The sequence below is a fragment of the Pristis pectinata genome, chromosome 2, assembly GCF_009764475.1.
Source record: "Pristis pectinata isolate sPriPec2 chromosome 2, sPriPec2.1.pri, whole genome shotgun sequence".
Classification (NCBI taxonomy): domain Eukaryota; kingdom Metazoa; phylum Chordata; class Chondrichthyes; order Rhinopristiformes; family Pristidae; genus Pristis; species Pristis pectinata.
Genome location: NC_067406.1, coordinates 52,115,106 through 52,130,799, shown reverse-complemented (window position 1 = coordinate 52,130,799; position 15,694 = coordinate 52,115,106). Strand labels below are relative to the sequence as shown.

Sequence of the window (15,694 nt, the reverse complement as noted above, 5' to 3'; positions counted from 1 at the left end):
CAGCTTTTGCAAGTTATATTTTGTATTTATTGTTCAATTTGTGTTTATGTTGATTGTAAACTGCCAAGTAGACAAAAGAGATGGGGTGATGGGGGGGGGGGGGGGAAGGGAAGGAAGGATTAATTTAATTAAAATTAAAACAATTTAATTTAAAAATAACCTTGTGTCTCCAAAAGTGACTGAAGCTTTGAATACAATGTCAGATGTGGAGTAAGGTGCTAAGGTGTAGCTAATATGGTGAGGGAATTGCAATAGAACATGAGATTAAGTACATAGCAAGGAATGTACAATTCATTCCCTGATGAACTACAAAGTGACAGAAACCAATAATCAGTGAGAAGATTCATTTCCATTCACTTCTTAGAAGCCACCGGATGGCACTGTGCTACCTTATTTGAACGCAAAGTATTAGAGAAAGGCGAATAAATTGCAATGATGTAATATGATAACAATTTTTTGGCCAACAAAGATTATTTTAGCTAATTAACTTAGCATCCATCTGGAGCCAAATTGATGTTTTGACTAAAGTTAGACAAATTCAGCATTGGATTTAAAAGGAAAAGGTTTAACTGGCTACATTATTGCATATGTTTTTATTTTGCATATCATGCTTTTGCATTACTTCTGTTAAGACTGGAAAGTGCACTTCATATTCTAAATTTGTAGTTTTGTGTAAATGCTGAAATTAATTAATAGAACAGAATCATGACCATTGGGTTATCTTCTGAGACCATCAGCAGATTCCAAAATGTAGTTGTATTTTATGATGTTTAAATACCCTGTTTCCTTCATACCTGCATTCATATTTTTATTTCATTAGGTGCTAGCAAGTCTGCGCACTGTAAGGAACAACTTTGCTACACTAACCAACTTGCAAGATCGAGCATCCAGCAGCAAGTAAGAGCCCTTTGTTTCACTAGATGGCAGTGGTGTAGCATAAGTTTATGTTAGCTTTGAGTCCTGATACCGTGGAATTTTACAGTGTAAAAGAAAGTTATTTCATCCATCAGGTCGCTGCTGTTGTTTTTCTCTCCACACTATGTGACCTTTACTTGTCAGGGAGCATATTGTTGCAGTTACTGGATCATTATCCAGAGACTTGGTGATTGGTTCAGCGATTTCAATACAAATCAAAAACTGGCAGTTGGGGAGTTAAATTAAAGTAATGGAATTAAATCTGGATTAAAAGTATAATACCAATTCTGATGATCATAAAATCACTAGGTTATCATATAAACCTACATAGTACATTAGTGCCCTTCATGAAAGGAAATCTGCCATCCTTACCAACATGTGACTCCAGACCACTGATGTCTTTGAACTGCTTTATGAATTGATTAACAAGGCACTCTGTTCAATGGCAATTTGGGATAGGCAGTAAGAGTTGATTTTGCCAGCGATGCCCATAGTATGTACAGATAATAGAGAAACAACTTGTCTGCTTCCTTTCCATATCATTGAAAATATTTCACTTTTTAAGTAATTATCTGCTTGCCTTTTTCAGAAGGCACTTGACAAGGTGTCACATAAAAGACTGGTGCACAAAATAAAAGCTCATGTATTCGGCCTATGTGTTAGCATGAAGATTGGCTATTACATGGAAAACAGAGAATCGGAATAAACGCATCTTATTCAGACTGGAAGGATGTAATTGGTGGAGTGCCCTCAGAATCATTTCTTGGCCTTCAATTATTTACGATTTATATTAATGACCTGGAGGAAGGCCAGAGTGTAAAGTATCCAAGTTTGCCACTAACACGGAAATAGGAGGAGGGAGTGTTGTGAAAAGGATGTTAGGATTCATAGAATCAGAATTATACAGCACAGAAATGGGCCCAGCTTGTCCATGCTGACCTTGATTTGCCCACATTAGGCCTGTATCCCTCTATGCCTTTACTATCTAAGTACCTGTCAAAATACTTTTTAAACATTGTAACTGTATCTGTCTCCATTACCACCTCTGGCAGATTGTCCCAGATATTCACCACTCTCAGATCTTCTTTAAATTTCTCCCTTCTCACCTTAAACCTGTGCCCTCTAATTAGAGACTATCTTGTCCTGGGGGGAAAGTACTCTGACTATCTATCCCATCTGTGCCCCTCATAATTTTATGGAACTTTTATAAGGTGACCACTCAGCCTCCTAACTCTTGTGAGAATAAACTCTGCCTATCCAATCTCTCCGTATAACTGCAGCCTTCCATTCCAGGCAACATCCTGGTGAATGTAGAAAGTGAGTGGATGAAAACTTGGCAAATGGAGTTTAATGTGGGAAAATGTGAGGTTATGAACTTCAGCAGAAGCAATCCAAACATCTTTCCATACAAACCCCATGTACCACAACATGGTCCATAGTCTTCTATGCCTTGGTGAGTCAAGTGACACCTCTTAAATGTTGTGAGAATATCTGTCTCCACTGTCCTCTTAGGCAGATTCCAACCACCTTTTAGGTGAAAAAAATCGCCTCTAAACTTCCAATGCCGTACCCTAAATGCATGGCCTCTGGTTCCAGGCGACCCGGCCATGGAAAGATGTTGTTCACTAGTCAACCTTTGTATAACCCTCATAATTTTGTAATCTTAATCAGGTTCCCTTCTCAGCCTCTCAGGAAATCAAACCTATTCTATCCAATCTATCCTTATAACTGAACTACTTCGTCCCGGGAAACACCCTGGTGAAGCCCTTCTGCTGGACAACCAATCGAAGCTGAAGCCCTGCCTACATAAGTGGGTGTTCCTCTCTAGACACACATTCGCTTGCCATATCTTTCAATGTTTATTTTTTATCGGCTGGAAGCAATCTAGATATTGCTAACTCTGTGACCTGCTCTTTAACACCTTTCCTCCTCCCTTCTGTGACTGCAAGACTTCAACCCTCTTTGTCTCTATGCTGTTAATTCTGACATGGAGAATGATTTCTAATGCTTCCCTCTTTTCCTCTGTGTTACGTTAATTGTTTCCATTGATCTCCCTCACCTGCTACCAGTGAGGCAAAATAAGACCCTTCTCTCTGTTCCCCTTGTTATCAAATGTCTTAACTACTTCCATATCCCTGCTCGTTGTGTGCTCCTTAGAACAGAGATACTGTACTGCATTTGACTCGAAAATGACATCACCTTCCCCCCATATTCAATGCTGAATATTGAAGTTTTGTGAGCATCCTGGGCAATCCTCCACTGGTATTGGTATTAGTTTATTATTGTCACTTGTATCAAGGTACAGTGAAAAGCTTGTCTTACAAACCGATCGTATAGGTCAATTCATTACACAGTGCAGTTACATTGAGTCAGTACAGCGTGCATTTATGTAGTACAGGTAAAAACAGTAACAGTACAGAGTAAAGTGTCACAGCTACAGAGAAAGTGCAGTGCAATAAGGTGCGAAGTCACAACAAGGTAGATCGTGAGGTCATAGTCCATCTCATTGTATAAGGGAACTTTTCAATAGTCTTATCACAGTGGGGTAGAAGCTGTCCTTAACTCTGGTGGTACATGCCTTCAGGCTCCTGTATCTTCTACCCGATGGAAGAGGTGAGAAGAGAGGATGTCCCGGGTGGGTGGGGTCTTTGATTATGCTGGCTGTTTCACCAAGACAACGAGAGTTTCTTTTTCCTACTGTTCTGGATGAACACCCACTTCCTCCTCTGAACTCTGTTTGGCAGTCAGTGTGACCATCACTTGGGACCTGGTTATTCAGGAAGCACAGTCACCCACAGGCTGTGCAGTGAGTCCAGCTGCTCCTTGGGCTGAGAAACCACCAGTGTTAGTTAGGCAGCTGCAGAGATATCTTGTAAAGGTGGAGATCCTGGTCCCTGGGAGTGGCCTGAAGTTCCACATGGGAATTTTTATGACAGTTTTCAGCAATTTCTTCAGAATTGTTGGATTTGTCGATTGTCACTGCCTTTTTGAGGTCTGCATTGTCTGTCTCATGCCAGCTTTTATGTCTTTCCAAGTATTTAATATTACATCCAATATGTTAGAATCCAATAGTTCATTGGCAGCTAAAATAAAATTATTTTCTTCCCTGATTTATCACTCTATCTTTTTTAAACTAGTCATAGTTGCTGCACCTTAGTCTTCTATCAGGATTTTACTTTCCATAGAATTTCAGAAATCAGTTGGAGTCGATGCATTTTCACCCTCGGATATTAATCATTAAGCTCCTATGATTTGTTTGTGTTCAGTTTGAACATTTTCTCAAGTATCATCTATATTTGAATAATAACCTCTTAACTGTTAGCACCCACTCTTGATGGTTTTTGAACTTCATACTTGCCTCCTCTCTACATTCTTAAGTATCATTTAATATTTCTGTAATTACTTATACTCAAGTATAAACCTGCCTACTTTACCTTCAACCAGACTGTCCTTTTGTCGACGCTGCACTGTGGTGATAGCAGGCTTGCTTTCTCTTTTGTTGATAATTTTCTCTTGTCCCTTCTTAGCTCTTCCAATCTCCCATTTTGTAACTTTATGTAATTATTTATATTTGTCATTTTTCCACTCATCATGATAAAATGAATCTTATTTTAAATTCCAAATGTAATTTAATTTTGATGTTCAGCGGGTTTTTTATTAGAATATATTGACCCTGTTATTCTTTCCATCCTTTCTTAAATTGTAGTCTCATTCAGCAGCTCCATTTTCAAAATGTTCACCTGGGTGATGCAAGTGAGGCAACTCTTTCATTTGTTGTTTTCTGTCAGATAGCCTTACCTCAATTTTTCTTTTCCTTCTTTATTCTTGCTCTGAACTTAAATTTTACCATAGTGATTAGGGGTCGGTCAGTGAATAGCATAGAATGGGTGAAAGTTAATTAACTTGCATGAGAGCAATGGATTGTTATTTTCATTGCAGTCTGCTGTGAATGGAAATAAAAGCTTGGAAAGGTGCACAGTAGACTGTCGATTCACCATCAACCATTTTCTATCATTGACAAAATCAAATTGCCCCCTATTTTTCCCAAATATAGTCCTATCTTTCATTTACACTCTGTCTTAATATCTAGGAGCAGGTCATGCAGCTTTTCAATTCCTTTTTGAGAGTAACAACAAAAATTGATAAGCTTGGGCTGCATCACCACACATGGCTTTCTCTCTTTATATCATTGCATAGTGTTCATATCTAAATATATTTAAATATAAAATGCAAATCTAAATGTAGAAAGTGTTCTTTCATAACATTTCTCAGTATCATGTCTGTCACTAGATAAAAACATACACATAGCACTTGGTGCACTGTAGCGACCTCTGCTGATTTAAAACTGGAATGACAACTTCAATTTTTGGAGTGTATAGTTGTATTGTTAATGTTTTATTCCAATGAAATAAATGTGTGTCATCTATTTATTGAAACTATTATCTCTCTACTTAATGTGCATCATAAAGAGACTGAAGTAGAGGCATTGAGTCATTTTATGGAAGGAATTGTTGAATGAGAATGCCAGATATTTAAGAGGGGATGGGAATAAAATAACAAGGCCAATGTATTCTAAGAAAATAATTCTGATAACACAGATTTCAGATAAAAAAAACAATGGCCAGTTCAAACAACAACATTGCTAAAAAAAATACAAAGTTTTAAAAAAAAAGTGGTTCAATTAAAATCTTATGTTTGGGAAATGTGTTTGTTGTGCTGTGTCAACTTACACCAGTATGTAGCAAATATAATCAACACATGTCTGTTGTTCCTCTTTCATGTGATTATTGTTTCTTCATAAATATGGGATTTATTGTTCAAAAGCAAAGTACTGCAGACATTTCTAGAAGTACTCAGTAGGTCAGACAGCATTTGTGGGGAAAGAAACATAGTTAACTTTTCAGTTTGATACTGAGCTCTGATGAAAGGTCACTGACCTGAAATATAACTGTTTCTCTCTCCACGGATTCTGGCTAACCTACTGCGTATTCATAGTATTTCTTGTTTTTATTCAAGAATTATTGTTAACCATTTATATAGTAACTGATGGTTATATAAATAATGTAAAGTGCTATATTTTTTGAACTAAAATATATTTTAATGGAAAGTTAGGAATGTTGACATGTTTGGATATATCAATTGGGAACATTTGTTGATGGGAGAATCCTTGGATAGAAAGGTCAAGAGCAAGGTTGACCAGATGATTGTTGGAATTCTGTAAACTTCAGAGTGAAGGAGTTGCTAGATTCTCTAATTTTCTGTTTTATTTTAATTCAGGCGCTCACCAATGTGTAACCAACCACCCATGAATAAGCCAAGTTTCACAGGTGAATTTGTTTTTAACTGCTTACTCGTTTCTCCAGTGCAAATTATACCAAGTGGCATATTCTGTCCCTCATGCTCATGAAGAATGTAGTTCAGATCTGAAAGTTTCCTTCTGTTACCTATCTTAATTATGTAAGAGGTTTATGACTTTCTCAGCCACGGTAACATTTACATGTCCTGTGGTGTTAAGTTGAAGTGACATTGCTAAATGTCATCCAGTAAGTTCGAAATATTGCCAAATCTTGCATTCTGAAGAAGGAGGAACTTAAAAATGGAGGAACATTATTTCTGTAAATTATTATCACCAGAAATCTGTGAACAAGTGAGCTGCATCCATTGTTAACAAAATGGGCAAGTTGCAAGAAAACCTGAAGCTGAGAAAGAAAATAAGAAGTAAGAAGTGAATGTTAGCAAAAGAAATGTGTTCTGAGATCTAGGCAAAATAGAATTGATTTTTTTTCTTTTTAAGATCAGATGTAACTTAGAACCAGAGGTTTATAACACAGAAGGAAGCCATTGTCCCTAAGCTTTCTCTTAGATAAAAGTTTCTAAAACTACCCCCGCTGCTCAAATATTATCATATTTTGAATTTCTACACAAATGTAATGTTTAATATTCATGTAAAAAATTTCTGTAAGTAGATCATGTTGGGAAGACCAAACATTTTGTGTGTCACTTGAAGTAAGCCTGTAGAACATAGTTTTCATTTGTTGGTTTCTGGCACTGGAAGAAGATACAGATGGTATAAATTCTGAAGAGATTTTGTTAATTGTATGGAAAAGAAAAAATTAGTTCAGATGAAACCTCTGATTCACTGAGTTTTATTGATAACTTTTAAAAGTGTCATATGTTTAAGATAAGTTTTTTTAAATGTGTTTTGTTCATCTGTATTCCATTGTGTTCAGAGTAGTTCCACCACAGGTGTGCTCCTGTGATTTGTATCATTAAGGGAATTCCATTCACAGAGTGGAACTTGGAGGTGAAAAAGCCATATTCACTTTATACTTCAAAAAAAAGCACATTCAATAATATATTAAAGATTATCATTAGTTAAAACTGTTTAATAAACCATGCAAGGAACCAATGTGCATTTGGTTATTCTTAATTATATAACATCTATTTCTTGTGTGTATTGTAATGAAGAGGTGCTCAGAGCTGGTATTAGAGAAGGTTGTAATTTGCAGTTTATATAACCTGTGTATGATTTCACTACTAAGTAGAATTATTTGAATCAAAATCAGAATCAGATTTATTATCACTGACTTGTATGTCATGAAGTTCGTTGTTCTGCAGCAGCAGTACCGTGCAAAGACATAAAGTTACTATAAATTACAAAATAAATAAAAGTGCAAAAATAAAAGGAATAACAAAGTAGTGTTCATGGGTTCATGGACCGTTCAGAAATCTGAGGGAAGAAGCTGTTCCTAAATCAGTGAGTGTGGGTCTTCAGGCTCCTATACCTCCTCCCCAATGGTAGTAAAGGGAAGAGGGCATGTCCCAGATGGTGACGGTCCTTAGTGATGGATGCCACCTTCTCGAGAAACTGCCTCTTGAAGATGTCCTCGATAGTGAGGAGAGTTCTGCCTGTGATGGAGCTGGCTGAGTCTACAAGCCACTGCAGCCTCTTCCGATCCTGTGCACTGGAGCCTCCATACCAGGCAGTGATGCAACCGGTCAGAATGTTCTCCACCATACATTTATAGAAATTTGCAAGAGTCTTTGGTAACATATCAAGTATCCTCAAACTCTCAACTAAGTAGAGCTGCTGGCGTGTGTTCTTCATGATTGCATCAATGTGTTGGGCCCAGGAACTTGAAGCAGTACATTTATTTATGTACAAATGTTGTTTAGTAATGTCCTAGTCCTTAAAACTAAATGTATCTTGTGCAATTTGCAAGTTCAAATTGTAATTCTTGTTCGCATTTGTAAAGGCAGCAATTTTTATCTACTCAGCAAAATGTCCAATGCATGACGGGATCATTAATCAAGCAAAATTTAACTCTTAGTCACATGAGGAGAACTTAGGCCAAATGGCCAAAAGTAAATTTGATGAGATTTAGGAAGGGAATTCTAGAGCTTGGTGCCTTGGCAATTATAATTGGTCACCAATTTGGTGCATTTTAAATACTTTATAATTAAAAAGAACTAGTTTTTTTCCAATATTTCCTTTAAATGCAATATAATAATATGCATACTGCTTAAAATTGTAAAATTCATGTTTCAACTTGCTGTCTCCAGTTGCATTAGGGGAAAAGCAAATGGGAGAAGTTTTTTCTGTACTTCAAAGCTCTCTTCCACTTTATTTGTCACTGCATTGTATTTGCTGAGCTGAGATTTTTTTTAGTGTTAGCTCTAGCTATTTCTGTTTGTTCTTAAATGTGTCTTTGGACTTGATTATATTCCAGAACCCCTGGATCATCTGGTGTATTAATAACTGAATGGTATAGAAAACAATAATCTTTTCTTATCTTTGCTTTAAGAAGTGTCCATTTGCTTCCATTCTTTTCTCAGGTCTGATTTTTGACCATGAGTTGTCCACTTTGCAGACCCTGGGTGGAGTAGCTCAAGTAGACCCGGCAGCATCTGTGGAGAAAAACAGTCAACGCATCGGATCAGGACCCTTCTTCAGTCCTGAAGAAGGGTCCTGACCCGAGGCGTTGACCATCTGTTTTTATTATCACTGACTTGTATGTCATGAAGTTCGTTGTTCTGCAGCAGCAGTACAGTGCAAAGACATAAGGTTACTATAAATTACAAAATAAATAAAAGTGCAAAAATAAAAGGAATAACAAAGTAGTGTTCATGGGTTCATGGACCGTTCAGAAATCTGAGGGGAAGAAGCTGTTCCTAAATCAGTGAGTGTGGGTCTTCAGGCTCCTATACCTCCTCCCCAATGGTAGTAAAGAGAAGAGGGCATGTCCCAGATGGTGACGGTCCTTAGTGATGGTTGCCAGGCCTGGCCTGCTGAGTTCCTCCAGCATCTTGTTGTTTTCTCATCTAGATCCCAGCATCTGCTGTCCTTTGTTTCTCTGGATGGAGTAGCATTTGTTTGCTAGCCATTGGCTGCTAGAAAGGATGTTCAGTAACTATGGAAGAATTCTGAACAGGCTTCCCCTCCCCTTTCCTGCAGCAAACTATCAAACATCTGCAGAATGAGGCCTTGAGTCTGCTTCATGAATTTTCCATTTGTTATGGTTGACAAGAAGAAATGTGTTATACTCCAAATGAAAAAATACAGCAACAGAAAAAGATAGGTGGGGGAGAATTTCTGCAGCTTTTTTCCCAGTCTCTTGCTATAATCAGTGGGAATTGGCAACAGTCTTGAAGAAACATCATAAAAAGGGTATTTGTATGCTGTGTCTGAAAGAATTCAATTAATTTTCTGTTGGAGAACTTCTGTGGAAGTCAAGCAGCTTAGGGGTTTGGGTGATCACCACATTGGTCCGAGTGAGGGGATAGGAAAATGAAGTACACAGAATGTTGGAGGAAAATGGGAAACAAGATAAGAGCAGAGGGCAAACAGGTGAACAAAAAAGTAGGAAGGAGGGGAGAGAGGGAAACGAAGAAAGGAACATAGAAAAGAATGGTGTGAGAAGCATGAAGGGAGAGACTTGGAGCAAGACGTGAGAGGGGAAGGTGCGGAAGAGATATGAAGTTGGGCGGAATGTAAAGGAGAGCGAAAAATATAGGAGAGAATCAGGTATAGGGAGGGTACGAAAAGGCAAGAAGTGGGAAGAAAGGGGAGAGAAGTGACAGGTGGAGTGAGGGAGGAAAGGAAGTGAAGGGCATAAGTAAAAGGAAGAGAAAGATCGACAAGGAGAAAACACGGGAGAGTTGGGGTAGAATTGGAGCTAAGAAATGATGGTGAGTTGGGCGAGGAGGCAAAACGGATAGAGGCTCAATCAAAAATGTTCATACCAAAGTGATCTGGAAAAAAATACTCATGATATTTTATAAGTAGGTGTGGGAGTTAATATACTTTATGAGCACACTAACAATTACATGGTGCAACTTTTGTATTCAGAGAGAATCAGGAGCTACTCTTATTTTAGTTACTTCACAGGTCAGTCGCTTGTAGAATTGGACATAAGAGGTTGAGATCAAATATGATCTTGAGAATTAGATGGCGGGGATAAATGAATCAGGGATGGGCGGGGATAATTAGTCTACATTTTAAAGCCGCACATTCTGTAGCTTGATTGTATATCATACCTTCTTTTGGTAAATACCAACATTTTCTGAAACCCGGGAAGCAGATTTGACTGGGAATATTGGAATCTCTTTGTAGGATAATTTACTGTTCTGCCACAGAACACATTAGCATGATAAAAGTAGAGACTAGAATTTATAATGAAGCAAGTTGTAGAAAATGCTTCTCCTTTTTTTAATGCATTTAAATACTTTTGGAGATCACTTAAAATTTTACAGACTTCTTAATGTAACATTCTATATTCCAAGTTAATCCTAAATACAATATTGATGTGGTATTGGCTACCTTTTTAAAAATAGCAGAATTGCATTGATTCAGACCTTGGTTTCAATTGCAAGCACTGCAAGGAAAAGTCGTGCAGAAAAACATTCTGGTATTGTTATAATCAGAAACTGAGAAACATGCAATAGAGTAGTCTGCCAGAGTATCCATGTGTTGGGGACTGCGGCATTCTGATTGTGTTTGATATACTGCTCATCTTATCTAAGAACACCCCAAGGAAACTCATTATCCTTTAGAAGCACGAGTAGTTTGATGCAGTCATTGTTTAAAAAAAAACATGGATTCATTACCTATTGATGAAGAAATGTCTTCTGATCCATGTCTTGAATGGTTAAGCTTGTAATTTTGAGACTGTGACCCCTGGTTTTAGACACTCGAGCCAGGGAAGACATCATCCCTGCATCTACTCCATCAAGCCCTGTAAGAATTGTGTAAGTTTCAATGAGATCACCTGCCATGCTTTTAAACTCTGGAGAGTATACACCCAGTCTGCATAATCTCTCCTCATAGGACAATTTCCACATCCCACAATTCAACCTACTGAACTTTCGTTGCAATCCCTCATTGTAACTGTATCCTTCCACAGGAGGAGAGTCCAGACCCATACATAATAGTCCAAGTATGGTCTCCTGTACAATTTCAGAAGCAGGAATAGGTTTGCTTTGTATAAAAGAATTGTAAATCCTTTCATAGAGAATAGGAGTGTAGAATGACGTTTTTTGCTGCACAAATTTAGAGATTTCTTCAAACAGATTTGACTTGAGTCGACAGTATGGCATGAATTTTGATGGTTAAAGGTGGGTGATAAAGAAATAAAAAAATTGTGAGATGTTCTCTTGTGCAATGGTGCAGTATTTGCATGAACATAGAACAAAGAACAGTACAGCACAATACAGGCCCTTCAGCCCACAATGTTGTGCCGAACTTTAAACCTCGCCTAAGACTATCTAACCCCATCCTCCCACGTATCCCTCTATTTTAGATTCCTCCATATGCTTATCTAGTAATCTTTTGAATTTGACCAATGTACCTGCCTCCACCACTGCCCCAGGCTGCGTATTCCATGCACCAACCACCCTCTGGGTAAAAAACCTTCCTCTGATATCTCCCTTGAACTTCCCACCCATTACTTTAAAGCCATGCCCTCTTGTATTGAGCATTGGTGCCCTGGGAAGGAGGCACTGGCTGTCCACTCTATCTATTCCTCTTAATATTTTGTACACTTCCTATCATGTCTCCTCTCATCCTCCTTCTCTCCAAAGAGTAAAGCCTTAGCTCCCTTAGTCTCTCCTCATAATGCATACTCTCTAAACCAGGCAGCATCCTGATAAATCTCCTCTGCACCCTTTCAAATGCTTCCACATCCTTCCTATAATGAGGCGAGAAGAACTGGACACAGTACTCTAAGTGTGGTCTAACCAGAGTTTTGTAGCGTTGCATCATTACCTTGCGGCTCTTAAACTCGATCCCACGACTTATGAATGCTAACATCCCATAAGCTTTCTTAACTACCCTATCCACCTGTGAGGCAACTTTCAGGGATCTGTGGATATTGGACCCCCCAGATCCCTCTGTTCCTCCACACAACGACTGCACAGTCCAAACCAGTTCAAGTGAGTGAGTAAATAATTAACATTACATTGTTAACCTATATATAGATAGAGTGATGTAGTATGTTATATGAATACATTGCCAAAAACTTGCTGGTGGTGGCAATTCTGATGTGAACATGAGGAAATGCCTAAGTCGTTAGTGTGTGGTATCATTTTCCAAATGTTTCAGTTATGTTTAGACCTCTATAAGCATTGCTCTTTACCCAACATCTAAACTGATCCAGCTTTATACCGAGACTGACCCTGATTAAGATGGTACACTTGGAATACTATAACCTGTCTTTATGCTGCTGCTTCCTGACCTGAATTCTTCCAGTATTTTCTTCAGATTTCTCTTGCAATTTTTCCTTTTCATTTTACTCTTTGATGTCAGTTCTCTTCCAGGAAATGCCACACTTGAAGGAGTTCTGTTTTATATTATGGTCTCTTTCATGCTGTTTTCCACTATAATCCTTTTCCTTTTATGCTGGTTCCTCTGTCTGCTAACCCCCATACTGCAGCCATTTCTTCCTCAACAATTTTCCAACCCAAGTTTGTTTTACATTTATTTTGTCTTTATTTTTCTCTTTTTCGGATCCACTTACAGCCACACAGTTTTCCAGCTACTCTGTCTGTTGGTCTCAATGCAGCAATCAGTCACTAAAATGTGTCATCACATGCACATAGTCGACCCTTCACATCAGCACCAGCTCATTTTGTACTGTAGCTGTTCAAGTCCTCTGTTCTACATCAGCAGACACATCAATAAAAATACTCTCTTGTTTCGATAGTGAGAATCAGTTACAGAAGCAACAGGCGTACTACTCCTACTCCACTACATTGCTCTGCCCTACCCTGCTGTATCAGCCTCAACACAACTTTATCCCTCTGCCTCTATTCCACTCTATATCTCTATTTCTACCCCTCTGTATCCATCTGTCCTCACTCCATTTGTACCTGCTCTGCCATTCAATAGATCATGGCAGATCTTAAACCTCAATGCCACTTTCCTGTACTAACCCTATTGATTCCCACTGCCCTCACACAACTGTATCCAACTGCCCCTCCCCACTCCCCTCACCTGACCATATCCCACTTCCCCCTCTGTATCCCATTGCCCCCTCCCGACTGCATCCCACTGCCCCACTCCACAGTATCTCCCTCCTGACCACACACCCCTATCCTCTGCCTGACTGTATCCCACTGCCCCAACCCATTGTGTGCCTCCACCCTGACCACACTCTATCTCTATTACTGTTACACTGTATCACTCTGCCTCATATCACTACATTCCTTTATCCTTATCCCACTGTATCCCTCTATCCTTCCCCCAACTTATTTGTTAGTCACCCTGCCCTATCCCTCTGCCTTATCTCAATTGTATCCTCTGCCTCTGCCCTGCTATCCCAACCCCAATATATCCCTTTGTTCCTTCACTTGATACTGATTCTGTTGCTCGCTAACTTACCTCTTTATGGTTTTTGCATTTACTTAGACCTTCCCTTTCCTGACCTCATGATTGGCTTTTAACAGAGTTTCATCTTCCTATTCCCTGCTCTTCATGCCTCTGGACTGTGTTAGTCAGTGGGGCCCACTCTGACACCAATCCTTTTAGCCAATCCAACTCTTCTGTATCCATTTATCTTGTTTCCAAAGGACCCCACTGTCTTGTTTCTCTGGATCTTTTCACCCAATATCTGGCATGTCACCTTTTCCAAGCTTTCTCCTACTTTATGTTGACCATGGTTCTCTGAACATTTTTTTCTCGACCTCAACCCAAATATCATCAAAACCTTAATCTCATTAACAGTGAAAGGGCCTTTGTTGAATGCTGGAGAGATTTCTATTTGGCTGAATCTAAGGGATGGTTCTATGCCAGCTCCTCTTCCTGCTCAATGAAGGTTCCCAGCATCATCACTCACAAGCTTCAATTATTTTGGTCCCCAACCTTGCAGAGTTTTTTCTACCTTACATCAAGGTATAAATAAGACTGCCTCTGCAAAACAATGGTTACTGCTCACTCCTGTTCCATTGAACTAATCTCCTTATTCTTTGATTTGATCCTTTCACACTTATTACAGCCTCACCCACAGATATTTGACATCTCTGCTATTGTAATGATTCCAGAATCTCTAGTTCCCATTATCACAGTTTCTCCATTGACAGCCTGTCACTCCACAACACCAACTCAGGACATTCACCTTTTTTATATTTAAAAATGGCCCGAACAAACACATGCACCATCTTTTCTGCTTCACAATTTGTGCTTTCACCTTGAACAATCTTTAATTTTAACCCCACTTAGTTCCCTAAGTCAAGAATGGCAGATGGAATTTAACTCAAGACAAGTGCGAGGTGTTGCATTTTGGTCAGTTAAATGGTAGGACCCTGGAAAGTGTTACCAGGACTGGAGGGCTTGAATTATAAGGAGAAACTGGATAGGCCGAGACTTTTTTCCCTGGAACATAGGAGGCTTATTGCGTACCTTATACAGGTATATAAAATCATGAGGGGCATAGATACGATGGATGGTTACAGTCTTTTTTTTCCCTAGAGTAGAGGAGCCTAAACTAGAGGGCATAGGTTTAAGGTGAGAAAGGACCTGATGGGTTATATAGAACAAACTGTCAGGAGAAGCTGCAGAGGCAGGTGCAATTACAATATTTAAAAGGCATTTAGACAGGTACATGGATAAAACGGTTTAGAGAGCAAATGGACTAGCTTAGATAGACATCTTAGTTGGCATGGACGAGTTGAATCAAAAGGCCTGTTTCAGTGCTATATAATGTGCTATATTCTGTGCTAATTCTGTTGCTTTTTAGCTAATTTGGGGCACTCTGATCAATCCCCACATAAGCCCCTCTCTGCCCTCCAATTCCAATATATTAATGATTGTGCTAATATCACTTCCTGCATTCATTGTGGTCTTGGGTTAAATATACATTCAATTTCCACTTACTTCTCTTTTTCACATTGTCTCATTGGATCAGTCTGTCTTCATCTGTACTCATTGGTTTTCCGCTAAAAGCTGATTGCCAGTCTGGAACTATCTAGGTGATACCTTTCCTGGTGGACACTGTGGAATAAGATTCAAGCGAGTGAATAGATCGCATCACCAGAACTATGGAGCTAGAAAAGGTGACTCAAAATCTTTTCTCCCGACGACACTTTGAAGTACACTCTAAGGGACATGGCTAAAGCTGTTGTAAAACAGGAAAATCTAATCTGAGTTCATAGGAGCATGTTCCACCTAACTGCTCAAGCATTTTACGGAAGGGTCTTGAAATGGAAATAGAATCCTTTGTTGGAAGTCCAAAAATAGCAAAGACCAAAATGGCAGACAATGTGAAAACCACAGGTTGGGTACAGG

General features: G+C 38.9%; 1 protein-coding gene across 10 annotated transcripts in view; it reads left to right on the top strand.

Moving 5' to 3' along the window:
- Positions 1-15,694, top strand: part of LOC127567551 (cAMP-specific 3',5'-cyclic phosphodiesterase 4D) — a 938,945-nt gene that overhangs the window by 821,956 nt on the left and 101,295 nt on the right. For all 10 annotated transcript variants that reach the window (XM_052010574.1, XM_052010577.1, XM_052010573.1 and 7 more), the window contains 2 exons: positions 821-897; positions 6,193-6,242. In XM_052010574.1, the coding sequence (XP_051866534.1) occupies positions 821-897; positions 6,193-6,242 (127 nt within the window). The remainder of the gene's footprint in view (positions 1-820; positions 898-6,192; positions 6,243-15,694) is intronic.